The 16,717-nt window shown below is 43.8% G+C and overlaps 1 protein-coding gene across 8 annotated transcripts in view; it reads right to left on the bottom strand.

The window, feature by feature from the left end:
* The window catches only part of CHL1 (cell adhesion molecule L1 like), a 134,576-nt gene that overhangs the window by 21,755 nt on the left and 96,104 nt on the right, over window positions 1-16,717 (bottom strand). For 7 of the 8 annotated variants that reach the window (XR_011003148.1, XM_068202317.1, XM_068202321.1 and 4 more), the window contains 8 exons: window positions 15,984-16,031; window positions 14,014-14,134; window positions 10,730-10,914; window positions 4,756-4,887; window positions 4,044-4,181; window positions 2,938-3,049; window positions 2,085-2,251; window positions 316-481 (listed from right to left, as the gene is read on the bottom strand). Coding sequence is in view for 7 of the 8 variants with exons in the window: in XM_068202317.1 (XP_068058418.1) it covers window positions 316-481; window positions 2,085-2,251; window positions 2,938-3,049; window positions 4,044-4,181; window positions 4,756-4,887; window positions 10,730-10,914; window positions 14,014-14,134; window positions 15,984-16,031 (1,069 nt within the window). In the remaining variant the exon portion in view is untranslated. The remainder of the gene's footprint in view (window positions 1-315; window positions 482-2,084; window positions 2,252-2,937; window positions 3,050-4,043; window positions 4,182-4,755; window positions 4,888-10,729; window positions 10,915-14,013; window positions 14,135-15,983; window positions 16,032-16,717) is intronic. The other variant, XM_068202320.1, reaches the window with a different exon arrangement.

The raw sequence follows: 16,717 nt of genomic DNA, 5'->3' as shown, positions 1-16,717 counted from the left end.
GTTGGGCCAACATTTGTATTATACATAAAAATATATATATGTATTATGTATATATTAATATATAACTTTATATTCTGCTATGATGGTAACAGAGTTAATAAACCCAAACCCATTTGGCTCGAAACTCACACTGCTGCATTTATATTTAGATGTGTATAAAATGCAGATCTGCTCACGTATCGCATGAAGAATTCTTTGCAGACATAAATTTGCATTTCAAGCTATTAAGGCTCATGTTTAATGGAGCTCCAGCTCCAGCACCACACCAGATTATCCAGCTGAGATCAAGAACAGCCTTGTTCCTTCCCCACTCACCTGCCACCTTCCGTGCTGTTGACTGGCAGCTCATCTCCATCCTTCCTCCAGGATAATTTAAAACTGTGTTTCAAGTGGGAATCATACTCAGCCTGGCATTTCAATAAAATGGAATGTGATTTCAGCACTCGGGGGTTCTTCGGAGTAACAACAAGTTTTGTAGCATCTGATTGATCACAGAAAAACACTTTGATTAGGTGAGAGAGGGGCTATTATATCAAATTTTCACCAAGCACTTCATCTACACAAATCAACTTCAGGAGCAAAAATCATGTCTTTTTTTTTTTTTTTGTCATATATACAAATATTTCAAGTGAAGGATGGTGGCGTTTGAAATAGATATTTGCCAGGATTTCATTTTTTTTTTATCTTGAAACATTTTTTTATCTTCAAACATTTTTTATCTTGAAACATTTTTTAGTTCACTCCAAACCAAAGTGCTCCAGGAAGAAAAAATCCAAAAAAATAAAAAGAGATACAGGTGAAAATCCTTGTTAGCAGCTTGTCATGAAATGGATGATAAAAAAAAAGGCTTGAATATGATTTTTATGTCTAATTGCCATTTGAAATAAGCTTTGGCAATGATCCAAGAAAAATTACAAGCATATTAAAGTCAAGTGAGAAAAAATTATTGCAATCAAGTTTGTTCTTTTAATTGACTATAATCTGAATGCAGAAACAGATGAATAAGTAAGAAGAAAGCGCTAAGCTGAATTTATTTCTGCAGTGAAATGTTACTCTGTGAGAATTTCATTGTACATTTTCATGTTTATTATCACTGTAAAATTCCCAAAGCCAAGGGAGTGGGTGGAAATGGAACACAAAGAATGGGCTTTTTCCTCAAGTTTGTCACAGCAAACCTACATCAGAGAGCTTTGCTAATTGAGTATTTAAGTGTTTGTTTTTGGTTTTTTTTTTATTGGCAAGCCCTAAATCCTAAACAGATTTGTAGAAAACCCACTAAATGCCACCTGTGTGCCCAACAGGAGCTGCCCACTGCCACCACACCCTCCAGGGAAAACCCTTCCTGCCAACCAACCACACAAATCCCTTAATGCAGAGCTTCAGCACAAGGGATGGATCTCAAATTTAAAAGTAAACACATCTGAGGATTTTTATTTGCTCTGTTTAAAAATATTTATCAACAAACAAGCAAAAGCCCAGTGCAAAGTCCTTCAACCAGCAGCACCCTGCAACGTGTTTGGTGCCTACTGTGGGAGTTAATCTGGTTTGGGATGTGTATTCTGATCAGGAAGGAATTTTAGGGAAAGGAATCCCACAGCTGAGGGAGAAGCAGGAACACATCTGGATCAACAAGGATCCCACCAAGCCCAGGAGCACAGGGAAGGCTCCCAAGTGTCAGCCAAGAGCATGCCCTGAGTGTAACAGGGCAGTGACAAAAAGGAGGCAAAATCCTTTCAAGTTAATGTATAAATGCAAATTTTTGGTGGCTTGGGCAGCTTCTGCAAGCATCCAGAAGAAAATGAGCACCATGTGAGAGCATGTGAGAAATCCAGCTGAAAAGTTGGGACTGTTTTAAAGGCTCATATATATATATATATATATATATATATATATATATATGAGACCTGTGACAATTTCAGGTTGAAATATCCAGAGAATTCCTACAGTCACAGAACAAATCTGTACCCTGGACTGAATAGTCACTACTTCCTGAAAAGCATAAAATCTTAGCATAAAAGAGATAAAAATCGACATAAAATCTTAGTAGCTGTGAAATTTTTTTTTTTTTTTTTTTTTTTTCTCACCCCTTATATCCAGATTAGCAGTGATTGCTCTTTTCCCCACAGAATTTGCAGCCCAGCAGGCATAGGACCCCGAATCCTCCTTCTTCGTGTCCCTGATCTCCAGGGTGCCGTTCTTGTTTAACTCGTAGCGAAACGTTGAAAGGGGCTCTATGCTGTCATCCTTAGTCCTAAAGGTGATAAAAACAGGCCTGGGTTACTGCACAAAGTGTTAGTTCATGGTTAGGGGTTAGTGCAGGGGAATTTTGGGACTCAGCTTTGCCACTGAGCAATTAAAGTCAGGATTAGTGAGATAATTTATGCACGTGAAGCAAATCATAAAGGGACTTAAGAGCCCTGCACACCAAAGCCACAGGGACAGAGCCTAAAAAGTTCTTTAAAATATTCTGTCTTTAATCTACAGCTGCCACCTGCAATTTTATTACACCTGTCACCTGCTGTGACAATCCTGTGATTTCCAAGCCTATAGAAGCCTGTCCAGGTAAATGTGTTCTGTAAGTCACTGCATTTCCACCTCAATAGCGTGCCCAAACTTGAAGGGTAGCCAGCATTAAACTGATGAAACTGCAGCCGGATTTGGCTATAAACAGCATGGTTTTGCTTAATGTATAGCTTGGCATTTGTCTCAAACTTCCAGGAAGTTTGGGGTAATGGGGACTTCCAGGAAATCTTGTTTTTCCAAACCAGTTCTTCAGAATTCTTAAAGCGCATTTAAACACAGAGAATTTACATTACATACAGTTTTGTTGTAAATTTCTATTCTGAGCTCCGTAGAAATAGTAACTAGCAGACTTTTCAAACTTGGAAGGAAATTGTTTCACATGAAAAAAAAAAAAAACAATTCCCAGTATTTTACCATCTGACATCTGCTGCAGGTGAGGCAAAGATGTCACAGTGCAGGAAGGCGCTGTAACCCACGACCGTGGCGTAGTTTTCCCCATCTGGGGTCAGTATCAGGGGGGCAATATCTGCAGGAGAAAATTCAGGGTGAGCAGCACTGCATTTCAGAACTAGGAACATAAATATTGGCCCTGCATCCTGCCCTTTTCCAGCAAGGGTGAGAGGCTGGGGTGTTTAATGGGAATTTCACAGCTGTTTGGAAGAGTTGCACTGAGCAGCTGAGCTCTCAGAAGTTTCTCTGACAGAGATAGCAGGGGTTTACTGCTGGACATGTCAGAAATTGAAACATCCAGGAGAGAAAATAGTCCCAGTTCTGCTGCCTCCAGAGATGTTTTTTATTAAATAAATTCCCCTGTCTCCCTTTCTTCAAAGAACAGACTGAGCATGACAACTGAAATCAAAGATTAAAAATACACTTAATAATTCAAAACCAGCATTGTGGTCACAATTCAGTCCCCAGTGGTTTCACTGTGTTTGAATTCAAGTTTTTGAGCCCAACCACAATCACGTTTTTAAAATATATCAGAGCTCAGGAGTGTCTGCGCTAAGCACATAACACTGCCCATGTAAAACCTGTGGCATCAATCTGGACAACATTTCCTAAAATCTGGGGCCAGTCCAAAGGAACCATGAGATGCCCATGACAAGCCAAAGAAACCATGGAACCCAAAGGAACCATGAGGAACCCAAAGGAACCATGAGATGCCCATGACAAGCCAAAGAAACCATGGAACCCAAAGGAACCATGAGAAACCCAATGGAACCATGAGATGCCCATGACAAGCCAAAGAAACCATGGAACCCAAAGGAACCATGAGAAACCCAATGGAACCATGAGATGCCCATGACAAGCCAAAGAAACCATGGAACCCAAAGGAACCATGAGGAACCCAACGGAACCATGAGATGTTCATGACAAGCCAAAGAAACCATAGAACCATGAGGAACCCTGAGGAACCCTGAGGAACCATGAGATGGTGACCCAGGCTGCTCTGAGGATTCAGCTTGGGTTGTTGGATGTGGGAGGGGACACTCTGAGAGGGGACAGCCCAGGGGACTCACTGAGGACGTTGACATTGGCGCTGGCCAGGATGGTGCCGTGCTTGTTGGTGGCCTCGCACTGGAACACGGCGCTGTCCTGCAGCTGCAGGTTGGTCAGGCTGATCTCCCTGGTGGAGATTCTCCCACGGAAGGTCCTGCCTGGAAAACACCAGATTGTGTCAGGAGCTGGAGGTACACCGTGACTGGGGAGGTCCCAGGCTCTCCTCACTGCTTGGAAGCCAATGGAAAGTGCATCTTGAGGATCCAACCAAGAGTGTGCCCAAGACTGGTGAGTTCCAGGGCTCTGCCTTGGCCAGCAGTCCCATGGCCTGAGGAAAGTGCTCCAGAGCACCAAATTCCAGTAAATTGACCTCAGAGACTTTGTGAAATGATAATAATAATACTGCTACACCAGTGGTCCCCAGCCACCTGGGCTCACTCAGAAGCACAAAGGAGCCCTCGAGCTGTCCCAGATCCCCAAAAGACTGGAGAGTTACAGGGCAGCACCTCAAAGGTACCACAGCTCCACATGTGCAATGTTCACCGCCACCCTCTACAAGAATCCTATTTAAATATTCATTTATTTAGGTAAATAAACAATTCATATCTGAAGAGGTGCCAAACCAGACATCACTCAGCTTGTTAGGACTTGTGGGTCCCCTCAAAGTGGGTGATACAGAGGCACACCCCACCTGGGCAGAGCCTGGAGGAGCACCCTGGCCCCTGCACGTACCATCGATGGGCATCCCGTTGAGCTTCCACTGGATGCTGGGCTCGGGGTTCCCGATGGCCTCGCACAGCAGCACCAGGTTTGTCCCCACGCTGTAGACCCCACCTTCGGGCTTCTTCAGCCACTGGGGAGGTTCTGGGGAAAGAGACATGACAGGGATCAGTTGATGCCTTTTTGGGGCTACCTAAAAACAGAGGCCAGACAGAATGAAGGGAATAAAAAGCTGTTCTATTTACTGAAGGGCCTTCAGGTACATTTGGGGCAGCCCCAGGGGCTACACCCAAAATGGACAATGGGTCACAGGTTTTCACACTTTAATAAGTTTGGCCCATTTGCATATTGGGGGTGAATCTGCCAATTCCAGCTTCAGGTAATGAAGTCATTGACCCCAAGTTTGCTGCCCCATCTCACTTTTGTTCCCATCTCTCTGGCCCGAGGCAGTGAGGTGTCCTTGACTGCCAGGCCTGGAGAGGAATTGTTGTGTCTGCCCCAAATGGGGAAGCAGCAGCTCACACTGTGTGTGGAGTTTGGAGTTACACACTGAAGAACTGCAGGGTTACAGACAGATGGAAAATAGAAAAGCTGAACTCCTAAGGCACCACAGCCACAGCCCAACGTGTGCCTCTGCTGTTGCTGGGATTCTCCAGGAGATGGCAAACGCCACCAAGATTTCACAGCCGCTGCTCACAGCTCATCCATCCTGCGGCTGAGCTGGATTCCTCGTATTTCCCACGTCAAGGAAAGGTAAAATTAGCATCAGCACACGCCAGTCCTGTCCTGCAGGCTTGGTGGGTGTCAGGCAGGGCGGGGGAACGGGCAGCGTTCATCCAGGTGGGAAACGAATGAACAGGGGTGGGAGAGGCTGGGAAGGAGGGAATGGGTCGGCATTTCCACAAGGACCCTCAGATGTGAGTGTGATCTATGAATTAAAGTAAGGCTATTGCAGCAAGACAAACAAGGTGGGAATACCCATCCAGCTCGAATTCCCTTCTCCAGGCACGAGCAAGTGGCTCCCATCACCTTCCCTGAGAGCTGACAGAGCTCCAGGACAGCACTGATCCACCTCTGATCCACCTGCCCCTCTCCCTGTGCTGAGGAAATGCACCAACACCTTGATTTTCTGTTTCTCCATGGTGTATTCAGACCAGAGACTGATCCATAACACATTTAGGAATGGCAAAACATTCTCTCATGGCTGGGGATGAGTGGTGTGGGTGCCACAGGGTGGTGGTAGAGGAGCAGCCAAGTGCTTCTGCATTCCCCGTGCTCTCCTTTCCCAGCTGTTCCGGGGAAGCTCTGGGAAAACTCTGCTCTGCAGAGCAGTCCCTGAGCATCGGGTACCCAAACCTCGTGTGGAATAGACGTCCATAATGAGGGAACAGAAATGACGGAGAGAACAAGGGAATTTATCTCATAAATGCTTAATTCTGACTGAACGCAGGTCCCTGAGCCCTCAGTGGGCAGCCTCAACCCAAAACACAGCCTTGAATTCATCATTTCCCCTTGAAAGGCACCAGACTTAGAGATTTTAACACCAGACCTGACACTGCCTCTTCTGCAAGTGCTGGGAAGATCATGGGGCCTCTTTCCCTATTAAAGAGGTGAGTTGATGTAAGGAAAACGTGAGGATTCATTAGTTAATGCTCATAAAATGCTTTGAAGATTAACGGAGCTGCTGCCTGGTAATACAGCAACAGATGTTATCAGTGAGATATGCTAAAGCAAAACACCACTGCTTATATTCACACAGATATTTTAAAAAAACACTCCTAAAGTGGGGTGCATTTCTACACCCAGACCAGCATTCCCACAGGAGAGCACCCAGGAATGGTTTAATTAACATATAAAGACTAAAGTCAAATTCAAACCACTAAAGCTTTTTTAAAATGATAAAATCATCCCACTTCCTTCACACAGCAGGGATTTTTCTACCAACATCCTCACTCAGTGCTTCTTCTCATCCCACAGCGACATGACCACATCTGTTAAGCTTCCTGGTATTTGGCTCCAAGGAAAAAACTCAGCAAACACCAGAATATTTTGGTTTTGCAAATCTTTTTCCTTCTCTCTCATATACACCATGGTTTCATCAGGAAAAGATGAGTCAAAGGCACAGAGGTGAAAAGGTTTGTAGGAGTCCTGGTTAAATTGCTGGTTTGGAATGTTTCCTCTAAATCTGCCACAAACTGAGACAGGATATTTCCTTGGTTTGGAGACACCAGGCATAGGCTGAATAAAAACCACCTGAAGGATCCCTTCCTGTCTCCACCAGTGCCCACACTCTGGAGCTGTGAGCTGATATTTGATGTCACTGCTCTCCTTTCTCAGCACTGGAATTGCTGTGGGTGCTCCAAGGAAGTGAAGAGGCTGTGAAGTCAGAGGCAATAAGATTTTGCCAGGTGTGAAATGCAATTTCACAGAAAGGCTGAAGAACCTCTTTTCCACCTGGCAGATGTGCTACACCGCTTAAAGTATACAAAATATAACAAAATATTCACATATTTTTAGCAACTACAAAATCCAGGGTTTGGATAATCAAATAGTTAATCTGGAATGGCAATTATTTCACTGTATCATTTATTCTTCCTGGTAAGAGTTATCAGTTTGCTCCTCCTGATTGATTTATGTCTTTATGGGAAATACTGACAGATCCAGAAACGAAAGGGATCTAAAATGGGCATCCCCAGCAGAGCAGGATCATCTGCATCTAAAATACCCACAAAGGATCCAAACCTTCCCCTCAGCCTCTCCCACTGTGTTTTCCCCATGAGCAGAACAATTCTGGGACATCTAATCAGCTTCTGCCTTGCTGCAGTTTAACTCTCCCCTGTCTTGCATCATCCCCAGGGAACCTGGTGGAGAATCTTCCATTCCTCTGAAGGCTGTTGTGCATTCCCCGGGTGTTATTTCTCCTAAATTAAAGATTTCTATATTTTTTATCCCAAATGCCCTGATTTCGAGCCCTGTGACCACCTCTGCTGCCTTCTCCTGACCTTTCCTGAAGAAGGTGAAGTTGTAAATCTGCTTACTTGAGGTGAGGCCTTCTCAGTTCTCAGTAGTCTCTTACAACAACACTTTTCCTTCTATTCTCCAGGATGATTTTTGCCTCTTCTGCCAGACTAACACTTCCCAGAGATGCTCCTCTTGCCATCTAGTGGCTTCTCCCACTAAACCCAAGCAGGCATTGCTCAGCCTGTGCTGATGAGGCCAATCAGCGCTGCCTGGGTGAGAATTGCTCTGTGCTTGTTCTTACTGAAGCCATCCTTTTTATCCCACACCACTTTCCCAATTTGTCAAATTCTCTCCAAATTCTCCTCCCAAAGGCTGGGAATCTATCCCACTCCAGGGCCAGCAGCAGCTGCTGTTGCCACCTTGGGCTCTGCATCCCTCTTGGAGCAATTTTCCAGTGAAACAGAAAGATTGAGCCTGATTAAAACACCCAGTTCTGCTTCTGCTTCCCATTAATTTAATCTCTTTTCTTTTGCTCTGGCTGAGTAATAAAAGTATTATGAGACATAACTGTCAAGGCCCTTAGCTACTACATCATTACTATAATTAATCATTATATTGTAACAATTATTTCTATTAAACCCCGCCTAGGAGCCTCAGTCAAGATCAAAGTAACTTTAGATCATTATGATCCTGCAACAGTTGGAGGTTATATTTCCATTTTCTTTCAGGTTTGGTGAACTACAGACAACAACCAAATAAACACTTGAAGGCAAAACAATTTGTGGGCTTGCTTTGCTATTTTTTAAAAAATAATTCTCTCTCATTTTAATAACAACAGTGGGGTTTTTGCGTCTGCTCAGGTATTCCAGGCTACATCTTCCCTTGCAAAGAGAGATTAAAATGCTCAAACAGTCAATCAATTTGCTTGCTGAATATTTTCATATGCTTGGTAATGATTGCCTGAATCTTTGCCCTCACACTTGGCAGGATTAGGAAGTGGGCTGCATGCAAATATCATTAAATCTGATATTTAGAAGGATGGGGGGTTGGTTTGAGGTCCTCAAATACCAGAAAGTAGAAGAGAAAATGTGGCACAGTGACAGAAAAATCCTGATTTACACCCCAGCACTCCACTGAGGATGGCTGGAGGTTAATAACAGATATTTTTTCTTCCATTTTTAATTTTCTTCTCCCTGCATGCATCCTGTGAGAGGAACCTGTCAGGTGTGAGGAGCCCAACACCAGCACAAGTTCCCTGAAGCCTCCTGAAATTAATGCTCAGGATGTGCCCTTGAGTGTGCTCACAGGAGCTTCTGCAAGAATGATGAACGTGTCCATCTCTGATTAACGACAGCGGCATTTGCTGCTCAGAAATTGTAGAAGACAGCAGGGTTTGGGCTCAGGCTTACCTTGATACCTTGGATGTGAGGTGACTCCTAATAGGAAGAATCCCTGCTGCTAAAGGAGCCACCTTTAGCTACACACATGGAAAATGGATTTAATAGCAATTGGAAAAAGATTTTTTACGTTGCAGTGGCTGGAGTGGGATTATTTCCTGCTTTTTTCTTTTTCTAAGTTCTTGTTTGTTAATAGGAATAACAATTTGCCAGGAAGTTTTCCTTCCTCTGCAAACTGTGGGAGAAGAAGGTCAATAACACTAAACTGCAAAATTAATGTCATTTCTCTGGTATTTTAGTTTTTGCAGCTCCTGCAATTTCTTTGAAGAAAATCGATTTTTACAGCCGAGAAAATCATAGCCAGATTGTTAAAATATTCTGCTACAGCAGAGATGCTCCAAACCATCTGGAAGGATTTCTAGGAGTCAGCACTTCCCCTCCACCACAGCTGAGAACTTGCCATGCCTCTGCCACGCTCCCAGCAAGGGAAAGAGGAGTGCAAGGGACAAGTTTGGGTTGAGGGAATGGAGAGGACTCAACAGCCACTGGGAGAAAATCTTTTCCTCAGCTGCTGAGCAAATACAGAGCAGGGAGCTCAAAGTGCTTTTCTCCCATCAGAAATCTGGTGTCCACAGTGGGATGAGGAGCCCTGATGGAAATGAAGCACTTGGAAGGTTCTAACAGGGTAAAACTGCCAGGGATTTATTTTATTTTTTAAGCGCAGAGCAGAGGTTGGAGCATTTTTCATCAGGCAAATGTTTTCAGCAAGTTTTTCAGCTGGGCCTCAGGATTCTCAGTTTGTAGCTACTTATGGGCAGAGAAAGAGGCAGGGAGAGTTCTTGGCTCTGACTCCTCAGAGCTCTGCTGGCTCCTGGGAAAGGGCTTCTCCACCTGATGCACACCTCAGGGTTTGGGGAGGAGGAGAAGGGAAAGAGAAGCCTTGGGTACTCAGTGAGGTGACAAAAAGAGTCATATTTCCATTTTTTAACAGCTAAAAAATAGTAGAAAGCATCTCTTTTACTTTGTTTCACAGGTTTTATGATACGTTTCAGGGATTCCAGCAAACACTCCCAGCTCAGGTTGTGCCTATACAAAAATCAGAGTAAAGGAACAGGTGAAGGAGGCAAGGTGTGGTACCTTGTCTGCTCACTGAATTTTCACAGCCCTCCCTAATAGCCCACTTTTGGTGGAAACCAAAGAAAGGGACTTGAGCTAAATGTCCCTCTGATCCAGCCCAGTATAGCCATTTTCACAGTTTTTAAGGGCAAAAAGAATAATTAGATCTTTCTTCTGACCTTCAGCTTAGTACAAGACATTTCATCAACATCTCTGCTTGACTCCCTCCCATCTTTAGAGTATTGAACCTGCTCACATATTTATATTGTTCCCTACTTTTTAAGGCCTTCATGGTTCAGGGGAAAAAAAACCAAAAAGCATTATTCACATTTTTTGTTGCTGTTGTTTTAGATTTTCGTTTACTAGTTTACTTTGTGCAAACCTTCTCAAATCCAAGAGGCTGGCATCAACTGGTGGAGTTTCTTGAGTCAAATTTACAAAGAGCCTCCTTCACTTCCCTTTTCCCACCTTTTAGTCCCAAAACAATAATTTTAATAAAGAGTACTGAGCACCTTCCACATGCACGTGGAACTCGTGCCTGGCCCTGCCCATGGGGTTGCTGGCCGTGCACTGGTACGTCCCCTCATCAGCTGCTGTCACTTGGTCAATCTTCAGCATCTTCCCAAAATTCTCTGTCTCTGGCTCATCCTTGGGCATGTTTCCCGTGATCTTGACCCAGCTGAGATGAGGAGTTGGGCTGAGAACAAAGGAAAATAAAAGGAGATTTGCGTTGAATCAAGAAGCTGCTGTGATGCTTCACGTGGCAGAGCTGCTGTTCACACCCAGGGTTTGGGAGGTGCTTTTAGAGGATTTTGAGCTTTTAAAACTTTGAAAACTCTGGGGCTAGCTAAGGGTTATACTATACAGCTGATCTGCTGCTCCTTGTTCTTCACAACCCCTGTGAGTGGGATTTTCACCAGGGCAAAGCTGCATTCCTTAGATGTGCCTTGGCACGGACAGCGGGAACAGGGCTGGAGCTCATTCCCTCCTGCCCCAAAAGGGCACCTGAGGACAGCCAGGAGGGCCAGACTCCATTGCAGTGACCCTTGGGAGGTGGCTGAAATGCTCTTTCCATCCCTAGAAAGAGCCAGAAGTGACACAGAGTTGGGGACAGACGTTGGTGACCCCGACACCGCACAGGACATGCGGCCGCAGCGCCAGAGCCGCCTTCCTCCCGTGCCCATCTGTCCCTGTGGCTCCACGCCCAGGCAGGAGGCACAAAGCCCCCGGTGCCCAGAAATTCTGGTGTTCCACCAGCTCTGCAAATATCCCATTATTCCCTCCCACAGCTCTCATCCCACTCTTGTCCCAAAGCCAGCTCCAAGGCCCTGCCCTCCTGACACTGCCACTGCTCAGGGTATAAATCTTTAAAAAATGACAGGCTGCAAATGTCCCTAATTCCCTATTTTGCAGTCTGGTGCCCCTGATCTGAGTTCCTTGAAATACACTTCCATGGTCTGTGGCCATTTGGCAGGATGGATTGGCAGAGATGTAGGCAAAGCTGAACATTTTTCTGCTGAAAATGGGAAATTTAGCAAAGAAAAATAATGTTTTGTTCTAAAAGTTGCACTTTTGAAGGATTTCAATGAAAAGGTGTGCTTGGTGATACGACAAAGAGGTACTTTGTGCTTTTTCAAAAGTGACTGCTTAAAAAAACCCTCTTTTTGTTAAAACAATTAATTTTCTAAAGAGTTTCCTGGAAATTTTTGAGTGAAACAAAAGTATTCCTTTCTTTTTACCTTTTTCCAAAGGGGCAGAAAGACTTTTCTGGCTTTCTCTTCTTGTATCTGATATTCATGCTTGCGCATCAAAATTCATATTTGAGTATTCCCAAGGTGATTTCCCTATTAAAACCCCTTGAAAACCCTCTAAAATCAGAGCTGTGGCTTGGGGGAGGTTTGTGGGCTGGCAGATTCGCTTGGTGGGGAGTGAATTAGACAAGGAAATGTTGTAACAGGGAAGCAAAACTCACTGCAGATACCTGGAGTGAATCCAACAGAGACAAGTCATTCCCCTCCTTTCAGGAATGCCAATTCAGCTCCTTGCCAGCTTCCACCAGCAATGCCCTTTCAAGCCCATATGGAAAAACAAAATGCCCTAAACATGTGCAGGCAGATAAATATCCTGACTTTGGAATTTTATGCAGGGAATATAATTGCAGAGCCTTTAATAGGAATTATCTCTGTGTGAAGCAGAGTCTGCAGCTCCACGTCCAGCACAAGGGGATGGTGATTTAAAGCTCTGCTCTACACAAAGCTCTGTCCCAGCCAAACCAGAAGGGGCTCTGCTTTCCCTGGGGATTTAGTGGGTGCACAGATTCTCTGTTTCTCTGGTGGCAGCTCGACTTTTGCAGTGACAGGCACATGGGACAAACTGGGGAACTGGAATAGCAAAGCAGGGCTCGTGGCTGAGTGAGCTGGAGCAGCCCTGAGCAGGGAATCACAGCACCTTGTGAGGGTGGAGCTCGACATTTATTTCCCAGTCCCTTTCCTTACTTTTCCTCATTTTCCTGTGTTATTTACAAGGAATTTGTAAGATCAAGGATACATTATAAGTGTTTTTTAGCTTACTTTTCAGCACATTATGTTACAAATGTTTTAAATCTAATCATCTAAAATTACCCTTCGTAGGTCCTACTACAATACATCTTTCATAGTTTTATTTCTTTAAAATATTTAGGCTTTTTTACAAAATCATCTTTTAAAACTTATTTCTAGTTCCACTTCTCTCTCAACAATGTCTGTCTTATTCTATAATATTTTTAAATCAGCATTTCTTATCTCAAAATTTGTATACAGATACATACTATATGAACTTTTTGTCAAGCTTTAAGACTTCTCTACGAATTCATTTCCCATAAAAATTGTCCTGATTTCCCATCATAAAGCAGCTATTTTAACCCTTCCCTGTATTATTCTTTCACTACCTGAAGGGACTCAGCAAGGTAGAGAGAGGTTATCTAAAAGAGCTTGGAATGACAGGACAAAGGGGAATGGCTTCAAACTGAGAGAAGGTTTAGAGGGGATTTGGAACGTTTTTTAGGGAAAAAAACTCTTCCCTGTGAGGGTGGGCAGGCCCCGGCACAGGGTGCCCAGAGCAGCTGGGGTTGCCCCTGGATGCCTGGAAGTGCCCAAGGTTTGAGGTTTGCTCTTTGCTGCTGGATTGATCAGGATCACACTAATACAGCTGATACTGGTTCACTGGTCCTGTCCTTTGTGAGGACACCATGGAATGAACATCCTTTATGGAAACTCTGGGCGCTGGGGAATGGACACAGAAAAGCACCTCCTGCTGTGACTGAGATTGATGATTTTCCCTCAATGGCCCAACCATTCCTTAAAGGATGTCTTATGTAACATCACTCAGGAACTTTGTTTTTAAAAAGCCTGAGATCCTACACCTGGAAAATCTTAAATTTTGAGCATTGAAGCAAAACTGAATTGGCAAAACCAGAAAAAAACCATTACAGGTTGTGAACAAAAGCACTGAAGCTGATGCTGATATTATTTAGTTTCTTGACATCTCAAAAGTAGGACTAGTGTAAAAAATTCAATTATTTTAATATATCAGTAAAAAAAATCCATACTTACCACACTATGTTTTTAATTACTTGTTTACAAGCTACAACAATAACCAACACACTACTGTTGCCTGCACTCTGTGCTGCTTTACAGGTACAGAAAGCTCTGCACAGGAGTTGCATTTAAAACTGTTGCATAATTTGTAATATCCCGTTTTCTTTGCTCATTTGTCCCTCCAAAGGTGATTAAGTTTGTGCAGCATTTCCATTACTCACAGCCCTTCAGCAATACACTCGAGGAGCAGGACACCTCCCTTGATGACAGTGACTGATGAGCTACTGCCAGCAGATTCAGGAGGGATCAGCAGTTTGGGCTTCCTTTCCTTGATAAAATTTGCTGGAAGATAAAATAAAACAGAAGTTAGGTGGCAAATCTCAGATATTCTTCAATAATGCCACAAACATCACTGCTGCCAGAAGGTTTCTGACAGCCATTTGTGTGCTTTCTTTTTTTAATTATCCACTCTGAGACTAATCCAGGAGCCTCTATTTCCCCTGATAACAGCCAGAATGGAGGTACAGTGATATCAACAGGCAGCAGTGCTGGGAAACTGCTTTTCCTACAGTTTTAGATCCAGTTTTCCAAGCACTGGCCCTTCTATCACCCCTCAGACAGTCTGATCCTCTCAATTCCTGATCTTTAGCTCCACACCTCCTTTCTTAGCATCTTTCTTCTGCACTGGCTCCATCATCTTTTAAACCTCAGGTGAAACCCCACCTTTCCTGAATTGAGCATCCCACAGAATTATCCCTCCTGTTCCAATTATTAAATCTACAGTAGTGGAGATACAATTTGTAAGGAAGACTGTAAAAATAATAAAACAATATTGACCTACATTTGATTCCAACAGCCCATTTGTTCCAGCCTGCCAAACAAGGGTTTTAGGATGAAAAATGCAGGGTTCAGTGGCTGCCCAGCTATCACTATCATAACAATTAGCACACTAATGAATCAGTCCCCAAATGGTGCTAGTTCTTAAAAAAAAAAATGCCAGTTATGGATGATTTGGTAAAAGACCACATAGATCTCCTGAGCCATTTTCTAATTTTTAATTTTAATTTCCCCTTGCTTTGTATCTCTACAGATCTGTGTCACAAGTGCTCTGAGCTGCAGCAGGACACATTGGTGCCTCTGGACACACTCACACATTTCCATCTGCCCTCCACCTCCTGCTGCCAAAGGCAGCCAGGCCCCCTTCCCAGCACGAGTTCAGACATCCCTTGGGGGGACAAACTGCTTCTCTGCTTCTGGAGTGGCAGCCACAGTGCACAAGCCCTGCCTGTGCTGCTCCCAGGGCTCAGCTCCACGGGCAAAGTCAGGGGAGTGATGAGTGCTCCGAGTTATCCCAAAACACTCCAGGATAACAGGATAACCTTTTCAGAAACTTCAGTGCTTGTCTGGCAAAAAAAAAAATCTCCTAGAGGAGGTTAAAATTGGGCATTAAAAAAAAAATACTCTTAAAAGGCATTTAACCAAAGAAATGAAGAGTGAAGAGATAGAGTCTAAATTTCATAGATTTGAAACAAAACGAAGCAGGAGGAGAATTGCAGGGATAGGCACCTGCTGCCTTCAGGATATTTTCAGGATCTGCTCCACAGAGAGGGGCAGGCAAAGCAGTGGGAGATGGGAATGCACAGGATGAGAAGGGCTTTGCTGTAGTGTCACCTGTGCTGGTGACACACAGGGCACCACAGAGACACAGCCACCTCCCATCTACATCGAGGTGATGGGGACAGCCGACACAGGGCACCCAAACTCCATAAGTACACACCCTGAGCTCATCCTGCAGCAATGCTGCCCCAGGGTGACCCATGGGATATGAGTTCATGGTGTCAAACCTTGGCTGTCTCATCTCAGAGTTCTCTTAACTGCCAGAAAAAGATTTGGAGCATCCAGCTCTGTCTCCTGCTCTGAACTGATAACATGAGAAACCCAGAACACCAACGTCCTCACTTCCACCTCCTTACAAAGCTCCTTTCTCAAGTAAAAAAACCTGCCTTTTTCATTAAAAACCCTTCAGATTGCTCTCAGAAACTACAAGATGAGCCAGTTGTGCTCCCTGGACTGCTTAAATCCATTCCATCACAATCAAGAGGCTTTTGTGATGTGTTTTTGAGCAGCTCCCATTTCACCTCAGCTGGTGTAGTCTCAGTTCAAAGGCTAAAAACAGATGTATTCAACTCACCCTTGGTAACAGCAGCGTTAGGTGAGCCTGAGTCATTAGCATGCTTTACTGAAATAAATAAAAATGACAACCAAACAAACATGCAGTGTTGAGACAGAATCAAATGAAACCATAAATCAACCAAAACAAAACCATGCCCCTCCCCACCCCCCAGTTTCTGCCCCAAAAGAAAGAAAGGATGAAAAATATAAAAGAAAGCAACAGATGAGCAACAGAGTTTTGAAAATGTAATGAAAATGCTTTAAAGATTTGCATTATTCTGAAAAATACTTCATGGGTGATATAATCAGCATTTCATCCTTGCTATCTATAATAATAAAAATCACTAAGTATCCACAAAGAGAAATGTTATATAATGTTATCCATTCTCTTGATTCTTATTGCTTATTTTTGTTCTATTTATTTTTAATGCAGTCCCTTGCCAGGCACTTGGCACAGAGTAGAGTGGCCAATGTCAAGCTGAGTTTACAGAACCCTTTCAGTTCATGCCTCTCATCTTTTCCTGGCCCAAGTCCTGTGGCTTTGATGACAAGATGGACACACTGAAGTGGGTTTTTGGGCCACTTCCAGGGCTACCAGCAGCCAAAACCCATCTTGTTTTTCTCTAATCTCTGTGTGCATGTGTGGGGGACTGAACCCATTTGAAAAGCCATGGAGAGTAACATTTAATTTGGATGTTTTTCTCACAATTATTACCCCAAGATACGGTCTAATCAAGCATTAAACACACAAAG

Source organism: Anomalospiza imberbis, chromosome 11 (genome assembly GCF_031753505.1).
Source record: "Anomalospiza imberbis isolate Cuckoo-Finch-1a 21T00152 chromosome 11, ASM3175350v1, whole genome shotgun sequence".
Taxonomy (NCBI): domain Eukaryota; kingdom Metazoa; phylum Chordata; class Aves; order Passeriformes; family Viduidae; genus Anomalospiza; species Anomalospiza imberbis.
The sequence above is the reverse complement of the archived record's forward strand: the minus strand, read 5'-3'. Positions and strand labels throughout refer to the sequence as shown.